Source organism: Phasianus colchicus, chromosome 3, assembly GCF_987193195.1.
Source record: "Phasianus colchicus chromosome 3, bPhaCol1.hap1.1, whole genome shotgun sequence".
Lineage (NCBI taxonomy): Eukaryota > Metazoa > Chordata > Aves > Galliformes > Phasianidae > Phasianus > Phasianus colchicus.
In genome coordinates, this window is record NC_143438.1 from 25,164,118 (window position 1) to 25,188,499 (window position 24,382).

The 24,382-nt window shown below is 39.6% G+C and overlaps 1 protein-coding gene across 1 annotated transcript; it reads left to right on the plus strand.

Moving 5' to 3' along the window:
- On the plus strand, positions 1-11,721 carry LOC116226551 (carboxymethylenebutenolidase homolog). The gene is made up of 7 exons (XM_031589453.2): positions 1-233; positions 4,996-5,154; positions 7,534-7,808; positions 8,541-8,648; positions 9,765-9,907; positions 10,318-10,409; positions 11,257-11,721. Exons 3-7 carry the CDS (start codon positions 7,594-7,596, stop codon positions 11,434-11,436), a joined length of 738 nt encoding a protein of 245 aa, XP_031445313.1. The 5' UTR covers positions 1-233; positions 4,996-5,154; positions 7,534-7,593; the 3' UTR covers positions 11,437-11,721.
- The last annotated feature ends 12,661 nt before the right edge of the window (positions 11,722-24,382 follow it).

Consider the following 24,382-nt stretch of genomic DNA (forward strand, 5'->3'; position numbering starts at 1 on the left):
GAAGCGATGCATGGGAACTGTTGAATCACGGCCTGAACCTCTGATTGATCACTTGAGGCTAACACTGGGTCAGCCCTGGGAGCACAAGTGAAGGCAATTCAGCTGTGTGACCAGAAGGGGTGGAGCCTGGCTGCACCTCTCCTAGACCCCATTTAAGGGCTGACTGCAACAGGGGAAGGATCTGTTTCTGGACACTGTTCTCTTTGGAGTTTTTCTGTGAGCCTTGGACACAGGTGAGCATTTTCATTTATTTTCAGTTATCCCTTTCTATTTCCACTGTGATAATCTTTCCAGTTATATAATCTGTAGATACCAGTCTAACCACACCACTCTGTAAATTTGTTGATTGTACTAGTGAGAAGTTAGTGAAGGGAATAAAGTCAAGAATGAGATGAGGAATGCTCTTGTTTTTTATTGCACCTAACCCTGCTCTAGCCAATATGCTGGAAACATGATACTTACAGGATGAAAAACTATGTTTTTTTTTCTTTGATTCTTTGTTATTTAGTGTTCACAAATCTGTTCACATTGCAATTTTTTTTCTCTTGTCAAACAATTTGTGTGCTTTAATAGAGTTATGAACTTATAGATGAAAGAAGCCATCCTGAGAGTAGCGTTATGAAATATAACACAAAAGAAAGAATTAGGGTTGCTGAGGAAACTTTTGGTCTGGGATTTATGAGCACTTAGTCATTCCATTTGCCAAGATTACCAGCAGCTATTTTCTGTGAAGTCTTAATGATTGTCCATACAATGATGAATAGTAAGCCTTACTTATAGATGTCTCCACATGTCCTGTGAGATCATTACGTGGAATGAATTTCTTGAGAGTTGTACTTGTTCATGTGCATATTTATCTACGAATTCATAAAAGGATTTCTTATATCACCTGCATGAGTCCAATTTGATAATTGGAGAGCTGATCTACAGGAATTGCAACTTGAAGTTTTTTCACTTTTGCGTGCACAATCTGAAGTAGGGCAGGAAAGAATTCTCATGTAAACTGACTTATATTCGTAGTTGATTAGCTGTACTCCAAAATTTCAGAAATCTCAGTGAGGTCAAACTGTACATGGTTTTCACAGTGCTACTTAAAGTTAGAGGTGATGCAAAAATGAGTAGAATAGATAGAGGCAGACACCTTTCAGTGGTATTCAGTGAAAGGAGAAGAGGTAACTGGACCAAAAAAAGAAAACAAAAAATTCCAATTACACATAAGAAAAAGCTTAGGTAAGTGGTGAAACTTTTAATTCTTGAAGATACTCTACCTCAACAAGGCCTTGAGCAGCCTGCTGTAATTGACTCTTAGGGGTTAGACTAGACAGACCCTAGAGGTCCCTCAGTAATTCTATGGCTCTATAAAACTTGGAAGTGACATAATCCCTATCTTCAACAATTATTCTTAAAATTAAAAAAAAAAAAAAAAAAAGAAAAAACCTCTTGCCATCATTTGTCATTCTAAATAGTATATAAAAATTTTTTCTTCGAATTTTTTGGACGCATACACTTATAGAATGTGCATTATAAGCCAGTTTGCATTCGCTGTTGTTCATGTGAGACTTCTAATTCAGTTTTAGTGTATTTAGCATTGTGATATGTTTCATATGTACTTTTCTTGTATCCATATCTTTGCAGGTTGTTGTATCTGCCTTTATATTGTAACAGATTTTCTAGACCATCAGTGAAAGTGTTTTTTCTTAATGTAATTTTACTTTCTGTTATGCCTGTAGGGAACCTGGTTATTAGTTTCAGGCTTGAATGATGAGTAAGCTATGGCCTGGCAGCATGGAATATAGCTATATTAATGTAACCATGACTATGCCCTATATTACAGGTCTCCCTGCTGGAGCAGAGGCTAAAGCAAAACTGTAAAGTTGATTATCAGGTTAAAATTTATCCTGGTCAAACTTATGGTTTTGTACAGGAAAGAAGATATCAATCCTAAGGATAAAACTTATATTGAAAAAAGCAGAAAGGATATGATCAACTGGCTGAATAAATGTATTTAATAGAATACCAAGTGACTAATTTATAACATAATCATGTAATACAGTGTGGAGACTCTCAATAGCACATTTTAGAAAATTAGAAATTGGTATTTAGGAAATAGAAATTCCTGAAAAAAGCAAACATTTTAGCCTCTTATTTTTCAGTAGATTGTAACTCCTAATTTCATGTTATATTCATTTGAGGTGGTCTTAGATGTCACCTAGCATTGCTGTGTCTTAATATGCTGTAAAATATTCTCCAGTACTTTGCTGTTAAGCTTAGTATTTTAAAAAAGTTATGGTAATGGTAGAATAATCTGTTTGTAAGTTATGGCCACTGTTCATTTAAGTACCATGTAAACCATAGGCCCAAAATCTAGGGGCACCAATTGATTCTTTGGTGGAGATCATGTTGAGACTCTAGGCTTCTTTGACCAGTATCTCAGTGACAGGTATGTATTTAACAAGTTTAGGAATTAAAAACTATAATACAAATTTCAAACATAACGTTGTTGTGCATCTCACAAACCCTCGCTGCTGCTTAAAGAAGGAATGTTCAGTGTTTTTTGCATAATGCATGTTGTTACGTAACTTTCCCTTAATACAGCAAAAATCCTTGCATTGCAGCAGCTCAAGATTGCATTTCCCTCAGCACTCAGCCTCCAGCAATGCCCACTCGGGAATTTTCCCTCTTGCTCCACATCCTAACAGGCAGCAACGCAGGGACTTCCTGAGCTGTATTTTGTCATTGGGCCATTGTGTTGAATAACCACTGATGACTTACACTCTGTGAATTTGCCAGTCCTGTTTTAAATCTGCTTACAGTGTTGACCTCTAGTGCATCCCATGATGGGGACTTCCGCAGTTTAATCATGACCTATGGGAGAGAGGTGTGTGTTCATTAGTTTGAAGCCAGCTGCTGAAGATCTTCACTTGATATCGTCCCTTTCCACCTTCTAGTGCTATTGACATAAACTGTTGTGTGATTTTAAGGGGAAGAGAATGTAATTAAGAAAGCTTTAATTTTTATAATGGCAATTTCTCACATTAAACGTATCATCAGAGAAATATACATTGTAGTGTGCTTCACTTAAAAATGGAGTCAACAATATTAATTGACCATCTCTCAATGGGTTTTTAATTTCTTTTGCTTGCTTCTATGAACGTTTTCCCCACTTCACTTGCTGCTGGTGGCCATCTGTCTTTCCCAAAGGGAAGACTGTAGAGTGAGCATTGACTCTTCAAGGAGAACACTAATTTTGGCATGCAACTGCTTAAGTGTTGCTTTTGATAAGATACCATCTGTATGTAATACACTGATAACACATCTTTCTTCCAGGGCAAGAATCTAGAGTGGCAGTTCATTGTGCCTTAATTACCCCAGTGTGAAAATTGGCAAACCCCAAATTCAGTGGACTTCCATTAACATTAGAAGATTATCTATTGTGTAAGAGGATGATCAGGTCGTGCATTTAGAGAATTGCAGTGATTTATAAATATTGACTTGTGAAGTAAAACTAATACTGTGACTTAGCTGTGGAGGGAAAAAAAAAAAAAAACAAAAAAAAAACCTTGAGACAGTGTTTGCTGGAGTTTGAGAGAGTAAATGCAAGTTACTACAAGTATAGCCAAATCTTCATGATAAAACTGCAGCTCACTGGAATTTTAAGATCCAAAATTAATATGTGTACAATATAGTACAAAGTGTAACCAACTGCACATGGAGAGATCATGAGCTGTAAATAAAGAACTAGAGTGCATTGTCCAGAAAGGAACTCAGAACCAACAGGAAATCAAAATAAAACCCATTAAAATTCTAAGGTTTGATGTTAATATTAAGGCAGTGGAGAATAATCTTATGTATAGAGTTTCCACAGACACAGTGCTGCAGTTCAGGGGCTAAGAAACTCCAGTGGAGAGGAGGTTCTGTGAAACATTGCTTCTAGGGATGATTTCAACTGCATATTTACTTCACATTTATTTTACTGCTCTTTGAAGAAGCTAGGGAGAATCCAACACTATGTGCTGTGTAACTATGTGTGGAGACCCCCCCCCCCCCCCAGAGAAGACTTCCCAAATAATTGGTTTTTGAATCTTATGACTTCATTGTAGAGTACGTTTTTTGGGTTTTTTTTTTTTTTCCTTCATTTAACTTCATTTTAAGAACTGTAAACAAATAATAGTGATAAAATTATTTAGAACATGGGAAAACAGCTTATGATTGAGGACCAAATGGTAAGCCAGGTCACAGACAGAAGTGAACTTGGTGATATATTTTTCAGATGTGCTTCTGAAAAAACAGTTTTGATCATGAATGTTCTAAGAAAAAGCTCTTTAGAGAATAAACCAAATCATCCAATAAAAAAAGATCAGAAAATTCCAGCTTCTTACAAAGGTGTACACGGTTGAGAAAGGGAGTCACCTTATCTCAGAAGAAAAATATTATAACATATCCAATAATAAGAATTTATTTCAGCATTTTAAACATTTATTATACTGATATGTAGAACAGCGTACAAAAGTGTAACCTTCTTACATTTTACATGTTCTCACGCTTTTCTTGTGCTGTGCTATGTCTTGCACAGAGCTTTGAAATGATTTCTGTGTCACTGCCTCACCCTGCTGATGATTTAGCATTTCTCTATCACCAATGAATAAATCTGAGGGACCTCACCCTGCTGATGACTTAGCATTCCTCTATCACAAATGAATAAATAATCTGAGGGAATAAAAATGTCAGCATAATATTTGTAAGTGATACTAGCCCAATCCTTAAAAGCAAAGGAACACCCTTAAGGAAAAAAAATGGTCTAAATGAATTGCTCAGGTAAGCAAACACATTTCCTAAGTGTTCTTAATGCTGTTTTGTACAAGCTACAAGGAACAGTTCATATTCAGACATAGCATGACTTGTCCCAGTAGCACCTCCTACTTGTCCTCACAATAAAATGAAAAGCCTTAAAAAAAAAAGTGAACTTTTGACTGTTTGACTCTGTGCTACGTGCAGATAAGGGCAGTGACTGACGTAACTCCTGTCTGAAGAAACCTGATCCTGGTTCTCACTCCCTCCGCTCTGAGTTAGCACTTTCTCCACGCTTCTGTCCAGTGCCTGCCGTCCCTGCTCTGCAGTTTGGCTCTGCCACCTCATACCTTGGTTGTGCTACAGGTAGGCATGACTAGTTGTTTTTTCTTTAATTTTCACTGCTTTTCCTCATAAGAATCATAAAGGCAGTGCACACTGAGGGAAGACAACGTGTCTAGGGAACCTGCATGTTATCCATGTGCCTTTGTACAGAGTTCACACTCACTGAACTGCCACCGGGGTGCTACTTCTTCCCTAACTGTTCCAGTGGTTCAGAAAGGCTTTGCTTTCCTTTTCAAGGTGATGAAGCCATTCAGAATCAGGACAGCCTCTTGAAAGCAGAAGAGCTGCGCAGCACTACTACCTTTTTTTTTTTTTTCTAGTTGTAGGTTCAGGTTGCTGACAATTGAAGTTGCTGTTTGGTCTTCAAGTGCTTGGAAGTGGAGATGGGGAAGGAGAGAAAGCACAATGATGGCAGTGGGCTCACAGCTTCTTCCAAATTGCCTCTGTTGAATATAAAGCAGGGGGATTTCTTTTTAAGAAAAGTTTTAATAGCATCCCAGAAATGCAAGAAGATAATATTTGTGTATAGCACCTATTGGAGCAAGTGTAGAAACACTGATCTGTTTGGATTATGTTACAAAGCTCACAGGCCTGTGTGGCTGATGCACCATAGGAGCCTCCACAGCACTGCACAGACTTGTGCTTGGAGCTCTTCTACCCGTATCTGAACCCTTAAATACTTAATATTTTACATTTAATATTTTACATTCGATTTATCAGAAAACTTCATTAAAAATCTATGCAACTAAAGGATACGCTTAACTGTATGGCATAGCCCTTGCATTTTTGAAGTTCCTAAATGTGCTTCTTTACTATTCAATTGATCTGGTTTTGCTTTCTGATTTCAGTTTAATAAAAAGGAAACAGTTTGAGGAAGGAAAAATACTTATCAACTTTTTCTGTTATATGTTTATACTGCACTTTGGCTTATAAACCTATTTGTTAATTCATTTTTTTCCAGACAAACTTATTTTAAATTAGGTTTTATTTATATGTGAGAATACAGCATGTGGGGGAAAAAAAAAACAACAAACACCTCTAGGGGGGTGTGGTTTAGACTTGCACGCATGTGTGCTGAAGGCTAATACAGCTTTCAAATAGGATATAATTAGTCTTGACATTTTGATCTGTGAAAATGAAATGTGCGAACTCATCCGAGATAATTGGATTTCTGAAAATTCTGGACCACTGGACAGATCTGGCTGTAAAGTTGGTTGGCTGTTGGCAGCTATCCCATTCATGCCACTACGATTGAAGTCACCCTTGTTCAGGGAGAGGTCTGTAACCTGCTTTTCCCCATTTCTCTCTGTGAGCGTATTTGGCACAGTCAGGATGAATTGTTCTTGTTTGTATACCAAGCAGTTTCTTCTTACACAGTGCTCACAGGCTTTGCAGTTTGTATGGGAAGAGTTCAGACAAAGCTTAATCTACATTCTCTCAAAAATCTTGAACAACTTGGAGATGATCTTCACATATTCAAGCAACTTATTTGAGTCATTTTGCAGCAATCTGGAGTTAGTTCACCCAGTTGGTTAAGCTAAGATGGTGTCATAAAATCATTAACTTGTGGTGAAAAGAAGCTACACAAACATTGTTAATTTCTGTTGGCGTTTTTTGACCTTTGTGAATTACTTGTTTGTTTTCATTTAAGCAATAGCTAGTAAAAATTTAATAGTAAAAATTTAACCATACCCTTATTGTTCCTTTGTTTGTAAAATATTTGACTCAATTTCAGAAATTTTTCCTTACATTCAGTTTTTTTCCTTTCTTGGAGTTAAAATTAATTCCTTTTTAGTACTAACTAAATATACACTCTGTCTACCATTGAGTATATTTTTATTTGCAAACTCCTTAAATATCCTTCTTCAAAATCTGCAACATTTGAGGCTGAAGCTGGTTTAGAGAGAGGGCTTCTTGACACTGAAAAGGTCTGCTATAGAAAATTGAGTTTTCTAGAGGAAAATACTGCATTTAATATAAATCTAATTGTTTTTCAACATGCTGGTTGTTTTAATTTCTTCTACTTTTTTTAATGCTAAGCCCTGTATTAAGCCTTTACATGATAAAGAGTGTTATACATTCTTGGCAAGGACATACATATGATGAAGGGTAATAGATTTGACTTCATCCCTATTTTAATTATTTGTGATGGTTGCCTGCCTGGTTGCCCTTTACTTTACTGTATTGTTGTAGGGTCCACAGGTTCTAACTACATACCAGATCCTGTGGAAGAATTTATAACATAAACAGCTCTCATGATATTCATATTATGAAAAATGACCAATTTGCTGATTGATCCATGTTTCATTTTTGATCTGACAGCAATGAGTTTGTTCACGATATCAGTGGAGTGATTAAAAAGTTCACCAGTCTGACGCCACCGTATTTGGTCTTTTTCAGTGTGCTGTGCTGTGATATTCACCCCTGAGTGTTCTCTGTTTTTCCTGGGCGGCATTCCAGATGGCGAACGAGTTAAGGCCCTGTCCATGTGACATTGGAGACAGATTTGATTATGGCGGCCGTGGGCAGGAAGTACAAGTTGAGCACATCAAGGCCTATGTCTCCAAACCCTCCACCAGCTCAGACAAAGCTGTGATTGTGATTCATGACATATTTGGGTGGGAACTCCCAAACACGAGATACATAGCTGATATGCTAACAGCCAATGGATACACGTAAGAAATCCTACACTTTGCAAAGGGTCTCTTTAACGAGAAAGTCAGATTGTTTCCGTTTCCTTTTCTTTATAAGCCATACAAATATGAACAATTTCATAGGTTTCAGTTAAAAAACCTCCTGTTTGTTAAAGCAGTGTAAGAATGTTGTTGTGCAGTCCTACCATATTAAGGCAGTATGCAAGTACTGAAAAGAAGAAGGAAAAAAAAAACCAAAAACCAAGAAAAGCCTTATTTTGAATCTTTGACTGGGTGACTGTCTGTGAGCCTGACACAGCCCGCTTCATAGCATGCTTGCATGTTTGCTGTTTTGGCAAAAATTTCAGGGAAACTGCAGGTAATTCTATGGAAATGAAGTGTACAAGCTTGTACCAGACAAAGAAACAAGGTCTCAGATATGTGAAAGTGTCCTGGATATCCTCTTCTTTGTATTATTGCATTATCATTCCTTCTAGCCCTAATGAATGAATCCTGTAAATTGTAGGCTCTCATTCTTTATGTGTCAAATTAATTAATGGATTTTAGCAGGGCAAAATTATTATTTAGCAGGGCAAGTTATGCTGTCTGTGCTTATTAGATAGAAAAAATAATGAAGGTTGCTTGTGTAATGTTTTGATGGAGATTAAATTCTACATGTATTCAAGAAACCAAACTTGTTGTAGCACACACAGACTTCCTTTTAATCCCTTTTTAGTGTTATGTCATGAGCATAAAATCTTATTTCTCCTACAGAGCCATCCTGCCAGATTTTTTTGTGGGACAAGAACCGTGGAAACCTTCGAATGACTGGGCTACCTTCTATGATTGGGTGAAATCACGAGATGCCGGCAAAATAGACAAGTACAACAGTTGTTCATTGTTCAGCTTGTGGATGTGCTTATTTCGTAGGAATTTTTGCCTCAGTAAAGATGCAGGATTAGGTCTTAAATTATTATTGTGTCAAATACAGCTGGATGTCCAGAAACAAAAATTTCATGCAGTTCAAGTGTTGAATTTACAGTTATCTGAGGGGTGCTTTTTAGGGAACAAGAGTAAAAGTGACCATTATTTAGTTGTACCAAGAGTAGAAGAAAGATATTAATGACTCAAAATAAAAGAACAACCAAAAGCTGGGGCTACATCAGGCTTGTTCTACTTCCGTTTGGTGCAGTTCCTACAGGCAAGCACAACTTCCATGGGCTTCAGGCAAGGTGTAGTCACCTAAGAAAACTGAATTCATTAGTCCTGCTCCCCATCAGATTTGGTATACTGATGGACAGTCTGAATATGAGCCTGCAGTGTGCCCAGGTGGCCAAGAAGGCCAATGACATCCTGGCTTGTATCAGGAACAGTGTGGTGAGCAGTACTAGGAAAGTAATCCTGCCCCTGTACTCGGCACTGATGAGGCCTCATCTCAAATACTGTGTTCAGTTTTGGGTATCTCAGTACAGAAGGGATATTGAGCATACTACTCTGCCATTTTCTAGTCATATTTTTTAAACTTTCATCTGATATCTCTTAACTGTGTTATATTTTATTTATGTTATGCTATAGGACAAATATTGCCACTTGTGAAGTTAATTGGTGTACTATATGTAAAATCTCCTCAGGTTCTAAGTACAGTGATCTGGGAAGAGTGAATTTGCATGTTTTCTCCTTTGGTTTCTCACCTATAGTTTGTCCTATAACTCAGAAATGAGTAACTGTACTACTGTGGGACCTCAGCCAGTACCAAGCACTCATGCATTTGCTCCCAGGCAGGACAACGAAGAGAGTAGGAAGGAAATATGTGAGAAAGCTAATGGACAGTTTATTAACTGAAGGAAAGGAGAAAAAGCCCAAGCAAGGGAAAGGCAGTCACCCAGCCCCTCCCATGGGCAATGGATGCCCAGCTGCCTCTGGGCAGTAGCAGTAACCATCAGGGAAGCCAGGGGAGCAGAGCTCAAGCCTTAATTCTTTTTCTTTTATGTTTCTTAGAGAAGTTGATGTTGTCATGAAGTATCTAAAGGAACATTGTGGTGCAAAAAACATTGGTGTAATTGGGTTCTGCTGGGGTGGAGCAGCAGTACAACACCTGATGCTGAAAAATCCTCATTTAAAGACAGGAGTGTCTCTTTATGGTAAGTGTCAGATGGCTGTTGTGTTGTGGGAAGACACAACCAGAGCAGGAAGCTGTCCTTTAGGAGTGCTCCTGTGACAAAACTCAGTGTAACAGCTTACTGAAGAAAAAGGTGATGTGATTACAAAATACCGTTATGTAATTTGACTACTTAAAGTGAGAATGGGGCAAACCAGTAATAATCTTCCCTGAACTTTTTGAACAGAGCTGGTCTTTCTGTCTTTAATGGCAACCCAAAACATGGGAACTTCTCAAAATAAAAGGGACTTTCAAACAAAGTGTTTAATTCCTTTATAATCTGATCAGCTCTAACTTATTGTAATGTCTTTTATTTTGACTGGATAGCTTTAGTAGTGGTTTAACCTCTTTAACTAGCATTAGTCACTTCATATGCCTTTCCTTTTCCCCTAGGAGTGATCAAGTTCTTTGATGACAAAAGCAGTTTGCTTCACCCAACCTTCTTCATTTTTGCTGAAAAAGATGAAATCGTCCCTCTGGAGCAAGTGAGTTTCCCATTGGAGATATGTCTCCATGCTTTTTGTTCTTGTTTTGTAAATTGATATTTACTTAAGAGAAACCAGAAGATGAATTTAGAATCATAGAATCACTCATAGAAAAGACCTTCCAGATGATCAAGTCCAACCATAACCTAACCATACTACCCTAACAACCCTCCGCCAAATCGTGTCCCTGAGCACCACATCCAAATGGTTTTTAAACACATTCAGGGATGGTGACTCAACCACCTCCCTGGGGAGCCTATTCCAATTTGCACTTTTTCCCCCTTTATACTGTAGTTCTTTAAGCCAAAAAGTTTTACAGTGACACTAAAAACGTTTTCTGTTGCAAAATGTGGACATATGTGAGAACTGCTTGTCCTGCAGAGCTTCTGCTTTCTGGTACACTTGTCAAAAGTCTTCCTGGGCAGCAAGGGTGGAGAATGTCTGGAGAAAAAGATGATCTACAAAGGGGACCAAACAGGAGGGTGTGTTTTCTTTGAATGGTGTTTTCCTGGCAAAAATCCCAGTAACTTTGGTCTGTCAGTTTTGCACAATTTCAAATGGATTCAGAATAATGCCAGGTTTTATTTCTTGGAGCCTATCAACAGTTACTTGTAGCAATGACTTCATGTTATCCTTCTTGTGACAGTGAGTAGTAAGTACTTCTATCTTTAGGGGTATTACTAGAGTAATTTATACACATTTTTGCAGTTTTGTACAGTCACACACTTTTATTCTTCTGGAGAAAAAACAACCCACTAGTTGAAAACATAGTAAAAAAGAAGAAAGCCTGTAAATACCTACCATGCTAAGTCAATGTTCAGCCAAGATGGTACGTTCTCTGTTACAGGTTACTGTGCTGGAACAGAAGCTTAAACAAAACACTAAAGTTGATTATGAAGTTAAAATTTACCCTGGACAGACTCATGGTTTTGTGCACCGCAAAAAAGAAAACATCAATCCTCAGGATAAACCTTATATTGAGGAAGGAAGAAGGGATATGATCAACTGGCTGAATAAATACATGTAGAAGAAATCAAGTGCCCATAAAATAAAACACTGGCTTATGAAACTGGAAAATAATAAAGATTATATTGATTAAAATGCTCTTAAAATTGGCAAAATACTTAAAAATACCTTTTACAATAGCACTACTTGTATGTACTTATTTTCTAAGGAGATGTTTATATTTTTGCAAATGCTGAAAGTTGTAATGTAAAAATTTTTCAAAATTCAACTTCATGTGCCTTAAAATTATTATAATATGATGCGGGGTTTCTTCTAGAATCTGAAAGATTCCCTTTCTTATATTCCTATCAGTGTAATAAAAAAGTCATTGAAACTCTGTGTCTGCTCAGATAATGCTCTTGTTAAAGCTGTGTTTAAAGTTGTTGGGCTGTGAGACATGTGACATCATGGAGGGAAAGCTCCTACAAAGATGGTCTATTGAAGTTTAAATAGCCACATTATCCAAAGATAGTTACTTCATTTTTTTAATACCTTTGAAAATGGGGATGCATGCTCCTTTTTTTTCTATCTGGAAAGAACTGCATTCAAGGACAGATTAAGGATCATGATAGGAGGTTATTTATATGATAGAGCAGGAACTTTTGCAGGGATGTTTTGTTGGGGAAAAAAAAAAGTTCGGTACTCATAAAAATTGAGCCTGAGAAAGCACTACAAAGAGAGGAAGGAAGCAGAACAATAGGAAGAAATGTCTACAGAATGAAAAGGGGCTACAGAAGGTTGGGAAATATGACTGAAGCATTAGAGAAATGTGAGGAGACTAGAGGAATATGCAGATCTAGCAAAGAAGGAACTGAACAAGGGTGTAGATGGTAGAACACAAAGAGACTGAAAGGATGAAAACAGAAGAGAAATAAGAACTAATTAGGAACAGAAGACTCTCATCAGCCATATGTAGGACACAGAAAAAACAACAGACAAGTGAGTGAAGACTTTGAATCTTTCTTCCTGCATTTCCAGACAGTGCTCTAGTGGGAGTAGGGCTCAAGGGCAGGGATTTCATCTTGGCTGCCACCTTGTTAATTCCTTTAGCATCTTATTATCTACCCTGTGTCTATCGACTGAATTCAGGATTATCTATTTTAACAACTTTTTGGTATTACAGCTAGCCTGAATAGCTTTAAATTTTACTAGGGTCTTCCTTTCTTCCATGGAAGATGCAAACCTGCCCACATGCAATTGTTCTAATTTATCATTCCCCTCCTTACATCTGCACTTCTGCTTCTTCAATAAAATTAACTTTGCTAATTGTTAACTTGGCTAACACTGACTTATTCTGTGAATATTGAACTCAACAGAGTTCTGGACAATTCAGTCTTTACCAGATTTTGAGGGATTAGTTCTTCTTCCAGATGATAGCCAGCACTTTCCCTTTGCCTTTCTCATTTTCACGGCCTATACAGATACTTTTATTACTAGTTCTCTGATACTAGATAGCAGTAAGCTACCCTGAAACCTCAGTCTTTCTACAGGGCTCATTGTTTTCCTGTCCCAGATGCATGCCACTATCTCCCCCTCTTATATGCCTGCTTCTTGATTCTGAAATACTTGCAGACATATGGATGCAGCTGCAATGATCTCTTGCTACACTATCTGCCTGTCCTCCACATTAGGATCCTGTGACATTTAATAACATCTCTTCCACAAAGCACCAGTCCTCCACTGCTTCCTCCTTTTCATTATCTTCATAAAAAAAGTCCCTTGCTAGCTCAGCTTCTGATGCTGATCCTTCCTTGTTCCATCCCCCCAGGAAAGTGCATTGCATCATTTCATAATCAACTTAATGCAAATCCTCTGTCATCTCAGATGATCTCAGGCAGTTGCTCTCCTTCTTCCTTAATCAAAGTTGAGTCTAACACAGCGTTGACCTCAATATAAATCCTCACCTCCTTAAATCCTTCAAGTGTCATCAAATTTCTCTCCACAGTGATTGAATCAGGTATCAGGATGTGTAACACGTAGATCCCACAATACAGTATTTATGGTAGACTAGCTTTCTAGAAGAATATAACTGTATTTCAGCTCCTCTTTTCTTCCCTTTTTCCTTCTCAGTGTATTCGTTTAGTGAGACTTTGCCTGCATCTCTGATGTTGGGGAAATAGATGCAGATGCTGTGCTAAGCATGGCCAAATTTACCTTCAGTGAAATCCCAAGGAGCTTCTTCAGCTTTCATGGAGTATTCTTCCAAAGGTGCATCTCCATTGCTCCCCACTATTCCTTTTCCCCCAGTGCCTCTGCCAGACATGCCTCCCTCATGCAGTTATCTTCCCCTTGGGCACCTCCCTCACCACACCCAGGAGAAAATGGTGCCAGGGAGGAATGGCAGACACCTCCTTTCACTGGTGCAGCCACGTCCCATGCACGTGTCCATGCAGCTCTGCTGAAACCTGAAGATAATGATGTGTGAACCTTCCCAGAGGGTGACTTGGGCATGAGGCTCAGAAAGCCTGTAAAGTGGGAACTGAGTTCCTACCTGTGGATTCCTGCCCGATTTATTGGGGTTGCTATGAGAACAGACAGAGACGATGAGATTAAACACCCTACAACCACTGCCTAACATGGATTTTAAATAAAACAACTCTCAATTTCCTTTATTAATGCCCTTCCGGTATGTTTCACAGTAGAATTCCCTCCCAATATGTTTCTCAGCTGGCCATGCCAGATTGCAGGGTTGGTTTTTTTTTATGTGAACAAGCAGATGTCCCTGAGAACTGGGCTAAGCTTTGCTGAATTTTGTTGGAGACATGGCAATAGTGAAACTGTGAGCAGCATTGTTAGTAGAATTTTGTCAAAATTAATCATCCTTGGAGAATTCAGGGTGGCTTGCTCTAGGACAGGTGTTGCATTTCATCATGTATTCACATTTGCCATCACTGGAGGCTGTAGAAATACAGGACTTGAGATGGAAGATTCATAATTTCGACAACGTTAACATTTACTTTACTGAAAAATTCACATATTCACAAAACTGGCATTTGAGAATGTCCTTTATGTTTGGAAAGTGCTGACAAACAGGCATATAGGTTAAGACATTATAGAAGTCCTTCTGCCAGCACAGTATTTTTGTAGATCTATCCAATTCCAACAGTCTGCCTTGCCAATTTAATAATTTTGGGAGTGATTCCCTGTTGGCACTGTGCATGTGGAATATGAAATGTTAACCTTCTGTAATTTTTTTTTCCAGTAAAACCCCTCATATGCATTTATACCTTCTAAGGATGCAGGATATGAAAAGAAATTTGAACAGCAGCACTGTTAGCTGGTGCTGTCCTTCTTCCCCTTGACTTGGATGGGAGTGACACAGGAACATCAGAAGTTTTGGCTTTCTGTAAGTAATTTCATAACAGCCTTGAATAAGCAGTGCTACATAGAAAAACTTGCAGAATCCTTCCTTAGCTATTTTTAAAACATTGCAGGAAGAGAGAATCTAGAAGAATCTACTCCCACCTTCCATATAGACTGAGTGGGATTTTGGCCAGTGAGAAAGTGTTATACCAAGGGAGGAAATGGAATGAACTAAAGTGAACTTCCTGAGAAAAACCGCAGGAGCTGGACAAGTTAGATGAAGATGGTGAAGATCAATGTCCTGAAGAACAAGAAGCCATATCCTGTCCACTGCTGATAATCTCCTGTTCTCAAAGAAGGTTGAGCCCTTCATGTTAAAGAAAATATTAAAACATAACTCAAATCTAATCACTCGATCCTCTGCTTTCTAAGAAGTTAAATTCTGGGTCCTCATTTCTGTTCTCTGATACAAATATTTTGATAACATCTCTTTATAATCAGTTTCATATTACACAGACATCACTGTTAGTTCTCCATTTGCTTCTCCTTTTGTTTACTGAGTGAGAACTCTATGGGTTTTCAGTGCAATCTTTATGGCAACAATTGACATTTGATGAATCTTCAAGTCTGCTCTATTTTCTCCATTCCTCTCTGTTAGCCTTTAATATTTCTTTATACCAAGGTGTCTAAAATTGATAGTCAGTATTTTATTTTGACAACTTTTCTCAGCTTTTATGGCTGCCAGGCTCTAAACAGATATGGTCTTTCTGTGTGCAGCTTGTAGTCAGATGGGAAAAGTACTTTGCCTTTCTCAGACATAGCAGTGCCAAAACTCACATAAATTAATGTGCAAATAGTATAAATATATATATATTATCTTCCAGCCTGTGAGCAGGATGGTATTTACACTTTATGGTAGATTACAGAAGACTGTGCACTTGCTTTAACAATATGCTCTCTGCACATTTCCAGCTGTACAATTATGATTAGCAGCTCTCCTTCCCAGGCTGAATTTGCATTACTCAGCAGCAACATCTGGCTCTAGGGAATTCTGATGCTGGATCTCAGGGTGTGGGGGTTAACTTTGTCTTCTTCAGAGTAGATCCTAGGGAGGAAGCTGAGTGAGAATTGCGCTGGATAAGAGAGGCTCCTGGGTTAAGAGGAGCAACCAGCTGAACCGATATAGCATCACAGGAAGGAGAGGGGAGCAGGTTAGAACCAGCTTGGTCCACTGCTGAGCATGAAACCCATGTCTTCCTACACTTCCAGCATGCTGTAACCACAGTCTGCTCACTGCAGTCCCATGCATGTACCAGCACTGTGCCCCGGGACCCTGAGGGGAAGGGAAGCTGTTGGTGATGTCCTCTCCCTGCAACCAAGTAGCAGCCCAACACTTCGGCCACCAGCAAGAGCCAAAGGCAGCATGTCTCTTACATTGGAATGTTCCCAGGGCAGTGCCAGAGTCCCCATCTCTGGAGGTAACTGAGATATATGGACATGGCACTAAAGGACATGGTTTAGTGATGGGACTTCATAAGTTAGGCTGATGGTTGGACTAGGTGATCTCAAAGATCTTATCCAACCAAGACAGTTCTATGATTTTTTTCTATCAACAGGGAAAATTGATGGATGAGGGGAAGAGGTGACTACACCAGCAGATTCAGATTTAAGCCATCCGACGACTTTGTTGTAATTCATTCTGGCCACATCCACAGGCATACTATACTTGCTATTTCAAACTCTAATTGCCACCAAAGGTTGTAATCAAACTGGACTTTGCTCCTTTAACTATTGACTTTTCATTGAGTTTCATTGCAGGCTATGAGTAATAGCTTAGCTTTGGGACTGTTTTTGAGGGAAGTATGCTTGTGACACGGGCACAAAACAACCTAACTTAATTTCACTGAAGACAAGGAAAAATGAAGGTAGCACCACAGAGAATACTTTGTTTCAGAGTTCCCTGAGAAGAGTGATGAGAGTTTGGTGCCTGTCTCCTCTTTATGCCCTTAGAAATCTCCCTCAGCACATTCTGCTTATTTGCCTGTTTCTGTTCTTTGTCTCTGCAATATATCAAAGTTCAGCAAATACCAGAAAACGTAACTTCAGAAAGTGGGGAGTGTAATGGGCTAGTAAAGCTCCAAAACAAAGTTCCCCTTTCATACGGTGGAGCAGATGGTGACACCTGTGGCAATACATTTCCTTTCCTTCCAGCCTCAGCTATATTCAGAGCTGGTGAGGAAGTTTTGTATCTGGGCTGATAGTTTGTGACAAACATAGGCAAAGCTATGATAAAATTATTTGCTAAGGGGATCAGAAATTATCTGCACTATTAAACTGTTCAGTTTTTCTACCAGGTGCTGAGCTTACCAATTGTTGAATATTTCTTGAAGAATCATTCCTTTTTCCAGACTCTACATAAAATTAAGAAAATTGCCAGAATACCTCAGATGAGTGGCCTGATAATCAAAAAACAATTGCTCTCAGTTAAAAATAAAACAACAAGAAAAGCAGTGAGACAAAGCATTATGGCTTACTTTGACTCTTCTGAGCAAAAAGAGAAGGTAACTGTTCCTGGGGCTACCAGCAGGGCCCAGTGTAAGGACCAGTACGAGAAAAATAAGACCTTCTGGTCTTATTTTCGGCTGTGTGAATACTCCACTGTGTGGCTCAAGCAGTGTTTTGTTCTCTCTTCCTGTAAATGGCTTTTCCCTCCATTGTAAAGCACCTGGAGGTCTCATCATGATTCTGTTTAAGAGCTAAAAATTAAATTGAAGCTAGCTATGGGAAAATGAGACGATTCCATTGCTACCCTCTGTTTTTTCGGATATGATAAATAGCTAATGCAGCTATAAATTCACATCATTAAAATCAGTGAAACCCAGAAGACCAAAAGTAATTATGCCCTTCAGATACGTCATTTATTGCTCCTTGATCCCAGCCCATGCTTGCTGTTGCCACTTTGCTGTGTAATACCAAGGCAGAAAGCAAACTGTTGTGTTTGGCTCCGTGAAGGCTGTTGCAAGAAGCCATAAACTTGTTCCTCTTGTAGTCTGAGCCAGGCTACAAGCTGTATAGCCTTGTTAGCAGAGCACTTTGCTTAAACAGTCTTTGCTGGTTATGTCATCTCAGAATTGTTATTCATAGCCAAAGGGCTTCCAGGTAGGACTACGTTTGTACTACACAGCTGGCAACATGGCTAGAGCTCACTTAATCCTGTTTTTCTGCCTTTCCAAAATACTGCTGAGGCCCATCCCTACCTATCTGTCTGTCTATGGAGTGGAAAGGTAGTGGGAGTCAGGAGTCAGGCACTGAAGAGAGCAGAAAGTGATGCTGGCTGCTGAAAGACAGAAAGTTGTGGGAAAAGTAGAGGGCTCGTGCATCTGAGATAGAAGGAAAAGATCCATTGTGAACAAGGGGCAAACAGACCCAGGGCTGATCTTTAAAGACACCTTCACTAGTTCAAGTGCCTCTTATCTGTGCAGAGACTTTTTGCCTGCCAATAATCTATTGAATGTGAGCACAGAGGGGTGGAAACACAACAAAAAAGTAAGGGAAAGACATAGAATGCAGATGGTAGGGCAGGACGAGGAGAACTGGGTTGTCAGGATGAAAAAGCCACTGACAATGATGATACTTCCTAAAAGGCATGGGTATCCTTGACTTAATGGGCAAGGATAAGGAGACTGTTCACTATAGCAAGTCTTCCTCCATTGCACTGTGAGCAATGGCACTGCAAGAGAAAAGTGGCCTTGTCATGTTACTTCACAGCTATTGTCAGGTCATTTTTATATCTTCTACCAAACTGAGAAGTTAGATTCCCAAGAAGTGCTGAACCCAGGATAATGGCAGGGAAGTAGACATAAAGGTTTCTGGGATAATGGAAATTAATCCTCAGTGAAACAAAAGCAGCCTGGGGAAAATGGTTGTCTCCCTGATTTTCCACCACTCCCCTCCCTTGCTTATCTCTTAATGTGTTTGTTTCACTGTGCTGATACCAAGTGGTAGAGCACAGAGGATAGAAAAGGAACATGTTAGAATGTTTCAGTAGAATGACGAGGAGCTAGAAATTAATTCAAAGGAAGAAGAAATAGAGCAGGAATGAATAAAGAGGAACATATTTTAAGTATTAATTTTCCTCTCCCAGGCAAATTGAGGAATGATAGTTTGAAGGAGAGAAAAGACATGGGAGAGAAAAGAAAACTGTGAGCACTGTCTCATGCTACACCAGTAGAAGGGGAGGAGGGAGGGTCCAGCAGAGGCCCTGCAGGCTGGTGTAGTTGGAAGAAGACCTTTTCATTTCTTGTTGTCCAGCTGGCTTGTTGCAAACTGGTGATTGCTAGTCCCGTGATATCTTTGATAGCATGTCTTATGTACTAATGAGGAGAAGCTGAAGATATATTTGGTAGCATGTCTGATGTACTAATGATGAGAAGCTCCATTCACCACTCAAAAGAGGGATTAGGACTCACATCACCATTCCAGCTTGTCACTCACCGAGGAATTAAAACCTTCTTTGAAAGTGGAATTTACTGACCCCACGGGAGAGCCTCAGGCTAAGGAAATGATGCTTTAAACATGAGATCACTGAAATAAAATAATGCATTAGCTAGAGAGCTTTTAGCTTTCCAAGCTGTGGCAGAAAGCCACTGGGCAACATTACATAGAGGCATCTGATTCGTACTCCAGCCAAATCATCACAAATGTTGTTGTCATTTCATCTGCTGAAGAAACAATGAAGATCTGCAGAGATTCCAAGAGATAGCTGTTAAGAGTTTGTATGTCTAGTATGGAAGAAGTTTTGATGTGCGTCTTTCCTAATGGAGGAAAATATCTATTTACTGTCCTGGTTTTATCACCGACAGCTGGCCATGTTGACCAGAATGGTTCAGTGTCTGTGGAGAAAAGCACCTGGAACCTCATGAATTAAATTTCTCATGAGGGTGGACTCTGAGCCTCCCAAGAGTGAAGCTTCAGTTTTCATGTGATCACAGAGACTGATGAAATCTCCACTCTGGGTGAATTAAATTGGATCTGAGCTCCCTTAAGGATGGAGAACCACTGGGTGCCCTATAGCTCATGTCATGCCTGCAGATCATACGTTGTCAGGGCAGTTCCCTGGATGCACAGTGCAAACTGATACATCTCTAAGGACTGAAAGAGTAGACAGCTCCTACATGGAGGCAGACCCAGGCTAACAAGGACCAGAGGCTCATTAAAACTGTTTTGCCAAGACTGTTTTGCCTTCTTTTTCTGTGGAGAAAGAAGAATGTGGTAACAAGGTTGTTGAAGCTGAATTCCTTACTCCCTCATATATGTCCACTCAATAATGTCTCACCAGGACAAGGAATTTTTTCTTCCTGTTTTGATTCTGCTTGCTTATTTGTATGTCTCTTTTGTCGTGTGCAACAAAAAATGCGTGTCTTTTGTTGCACATCTTCAGGCAGTCGTGTAGAGGTATTTGTCTGATCTCATACCAGAGATGGATCATGGGACCATAATGACAAACAAAACTGTAATGTGGGTCCTGGGAAGTTACCAATGCAGATAAATGAATGCTTGAAGGGTTTAGATGCAACACATCGCTTTTGTGACACTGAATTTCAAAGCAGCTAAGTGAAAACAAATAATATATTTCCACTTAGTTTAAAATCACCCCCTAGTGTCACATGTTGTATTTTTCCACGCTGGTCTTGGTTTGCCTCTGTCTCTGAATAGTATGACCTTGAAGATGCAGCAGCAGCCACACTACTGATCATGCTTTTGGGAAAGTGACAAGACAAGTCTGCTTTTTAGAGGTAGATTTTTTGCCAAGACATCAGACTTCAAATGTTTCTCCCAGGGAGCTTAGAAAGCTTTCAAGCTCCTTTCTTTTATCTATGCATGGGAGAGAAGCCTTGGGATACAGTTCCTTCTTCTGGGTGTGGTGCTCAGGGACATGATTGAGTGGTGGGTTGTTAGAATTAGGAGAGTATGGTCAGGTTGCAGTTGGACTCGGTGATCTTTAAGGTCTCTTCCAACCTGATCCGTTCTATGATTCTATGATTCTATTAGTGAGCACGGAGTACCCTGTTTATTGGGAAGATTTCAGCTCCTGATGACATGTTTGCAGTAGACTGATCAGAAAAGACAGTTTATTCTTGAAATAAAACCAAACAGATACCTTGAATATTTATAAGTCACCATGATTGGATGACATTTTCCTGAAAGTCATGAAGGAATTCAAATGTGAAACTGTGAACTGCTGGCCAAGCTGTATAACCTGTCATTAATGTATCTGTGCCAGAACCCTTGTGGATTGCCAGTGTAACTCCCGCTATGAAAAATAAGTGGGGAATCTGACTTCCTTCTGTGGCAAGACAGTGGTGTCTATAATAAACAGTAAGATGGACAAGTGTGTGAAAACCATCTGCTGAGAAAGAGTTAATATGGCTTCTGTAAAGGGAGCCATATGTATGGCCATGCTAGGTTCTGGAAGGATGGGGTTCAGGAATGATGTTAATATGCACGTGGACAGGCAAAATAATACATTCAGACCTCCAAAGCCCCCTTGACAAAGTTCCTCACTGAGAGTAAGTAAAGGAACTAAATTACTGCAGAATTAGAGGAAAGGTCATTTTGTGGAATGAAAGATGAGCAAAGGATAGGTCACATTTGGTACTTTTCAGGATGAAAAAGAATGAACAGTGAGCATATCCTGGGACTAGTTTTGTTCTGCATGTTTATGGATAAACTGGAGAAGCAAGTAAACAGTGAAATCAAGTCTAAGTCTTATACAGACTTACTTTGGGTGCAGAAATACTGTTCTGATGGCAAGGAACTTTAGGAGAATCATACAAAACCAAGAGGTTGAGCAGAAAACTCTCAGATGAACTTCACTATGAATAGTAATAAAAAATTAAGCAATCAAAAACTTAGTAAATCTAAGTAAGGTTATATTCTCATTTAGAGAAAATATTTCTCATCTAGAGAAAATAAACTAACCCATGCCTACATGATGCTGATCTCAGAACTCGGATCTGCAGTCTCAAATTAGGAAGGAGATCTTGGAATTCACATTTATTACCCTTTTGGCAACAGCCACAAGAAATGTTGGGCATATTGATAATAGTAACTAAAATTAGACAGAGGATGCCATTTTAGCTCTAGATAAAATCTCCGTGCAATCTGATGTGGAGCTCAGGGGACTGTTCTGGTCTCTATATTTCAAGAAAGACATGATGAAATTACAGAAGGCACGGAGAAGGGCAGCAGAGATCAGGCATGGAGTAGTTGTTTTATGAGGGATTATTGGAAAGCTCTTCTTCTTTTGGAGAGCTGGTAAAGCTGAGAAAAGATATGACTGACATTTATAAAATCATGAAGATGATGGACAAGATGAATCTGTCTTTCACAAAGAAGTTCTGTGACAAGACAACCTAGAGGATACACAGTGAATTTAGTGTAAGAGGAATTAAAACAAACAAGGGAAGTATTTTTTACATAGTATCGAGTAAATGTGTGGAACTTGATGCCACAGCAGATTGTAGAGGGCAATGCTATCAGTGGGTTCAAAAAGGGGATGAAATGAATTAGTGATATTTAAAGAACTGGACTGGGTTTCACCCTCCAGCTTCCTTAACACAAGACTTTTAGATATTGGAAGATTACTAGGAAAATGGACTGCAGAAAGAGGGTAGGCATGTGTTTTTAAATATTATCTATTACTGCTGTTGTTGGAGGAAAACATTGGGTTAAATGGGACGTTTGTTTAAGGGCACATTTCTTACTCTCTTGATTACTTTCAGACCTGGGATGCTGAAGATCGATTCAATGTGGCTACAGCTCTTGAGAGATAATTTCCTCCTGATTAAGCATGGTGGACCAGACTGCCATTGTCAGAGGAGTAATCCCTTTCCTCCAAAAGTCTGAGAAAAGTTGGAGAAATTCCTGAGCTTCCCTTGGATAATAAAGAATTATTTTCTAAAAGATTTTCTTGCTGCTCACTGCTATGGTACCATACTGAAGACAAAGCGTTCACAGGTGGCCTTTTAAGAGAAAGAACAAATAATCCAAGATACTGCAGTTTAGAGTTGGCCTTCTCTCCTTCTCTGGAGACCTTCTGTTCTCTAAGCTCTGATCTACCTATCAGGCAATCTCCCTCCTATCTCCTTGACCCTTCTGAAAGATGTCACCCTGGCAGGGAGAGATTGCAAAGATGAAAACCCAGCTGGGACAGAGAATCACTCACCAGACATTCAAATAGCAAGTGTGGGGCTGTTCTGGGAGGAATGGTAATGTCACCACAGAATTTCATTAGGAGAATGAATGAGGACAGCTGAGCCAGATCAGAATAAAAGACCATTTAACTACATATCCTGGCTGTGAGACTGTCCAGTGGCAAATTCCTTGTGGAAGATACAAGAGCATGGAAGTATGTAGTCAATCCCTCCAAATATTCTTTTAGCTTCGAGCAGCCTGAGAGAATCTTTGTTGAATCTTTGCATTTAATTGTTCTTCCTCTGCAGTTTCTCTGTCCAGTTATTTTATGAAACCACATAAATGCTTTTTACTCACACTCCCCTGAGGGTTTCCAAAGGATGAAGGCATGCTGTGTGAAGAAGCCTTGTACTTTTTTTTTGCACCTATCTCTTGTTCTGATATCTTTCCAAAAGATAGTGAGCATTAATTTATTTTCATCTCTTTCATTCCATTCAGTTTTTATAATACCTATTTACTATATCTACTACATCTTCCCTCACCTGTCATCTCTTCTCCAGAGGAGGCATTGTTCCAGGCAGTTGGAAGCCTGTGTCACCAGGTGTCTTTCAGAGGAATTTGGAGAAAAATAAAATGGGCCTAGAGTGGGCAATGGGAAGCACCAATTGGCTTCAGAAGGGACCTCCCCACACCATCATCATAGACTCATAGAATCAGTAAGGTTGGAGAAGACTTCTAAGATCATCTAGTCCAACTGCCACCAATATTGCCCATTTAAACCGTGTCCTTAAGTACGATGTCTACTAAGAACACTTCCAGGGATGGTGACTTTACCACCTCCCTGGTCAACTTGCTCTCAACCAGCAGCAGAGCCTAGCTGACCAGTGTGTCCCACCTGTGTGGCCATGAGTGCTCCCAGCCCCTCAGCTACCCAGACCTGTCAGAAAGCAAGGGTTTGTTGCTGACTCTCCACTGGGACTATCTCCCTCCCTTCCGACACATGGACTGCCTGCCTGGCAGTTTTTGGACTGTGTCTAACACTGGTTAGCAGCATGGAGACAGACTCTGGCCTACAGATCAGCTTCTCAGCTAGACCTTGGACTTGCTTGTCATTACAATCTTTCCTGATGTCTTGGTCTCGCAGCTGAATCTGGCTCCCATCATTGGGCCTGCCCTGCTCATCTTGCATGGACACTGTTGTTGGACAGGCCCTGTTTGCCAAGCCCCTGTACTACCAGCTTTGTTCTCTCTCTCATCTCCTGGCTCCCTGTTACTTAGGGACTAGATGGCTCCCTCTCCATGGTCAGAGAGAAGAAAGATTTTCCATCAAAGCACAGCATCTCTATACCACCATTCAAGTCCTACTCCTCCTCTGCAAGTCCAGTCTTTTCTCCTGCAAAGACTCCCCATAATCTTTCCCTCTCAAGGATGTCTCTAAGTAGTAAGTACCCAGACAACTCATCCTGCTC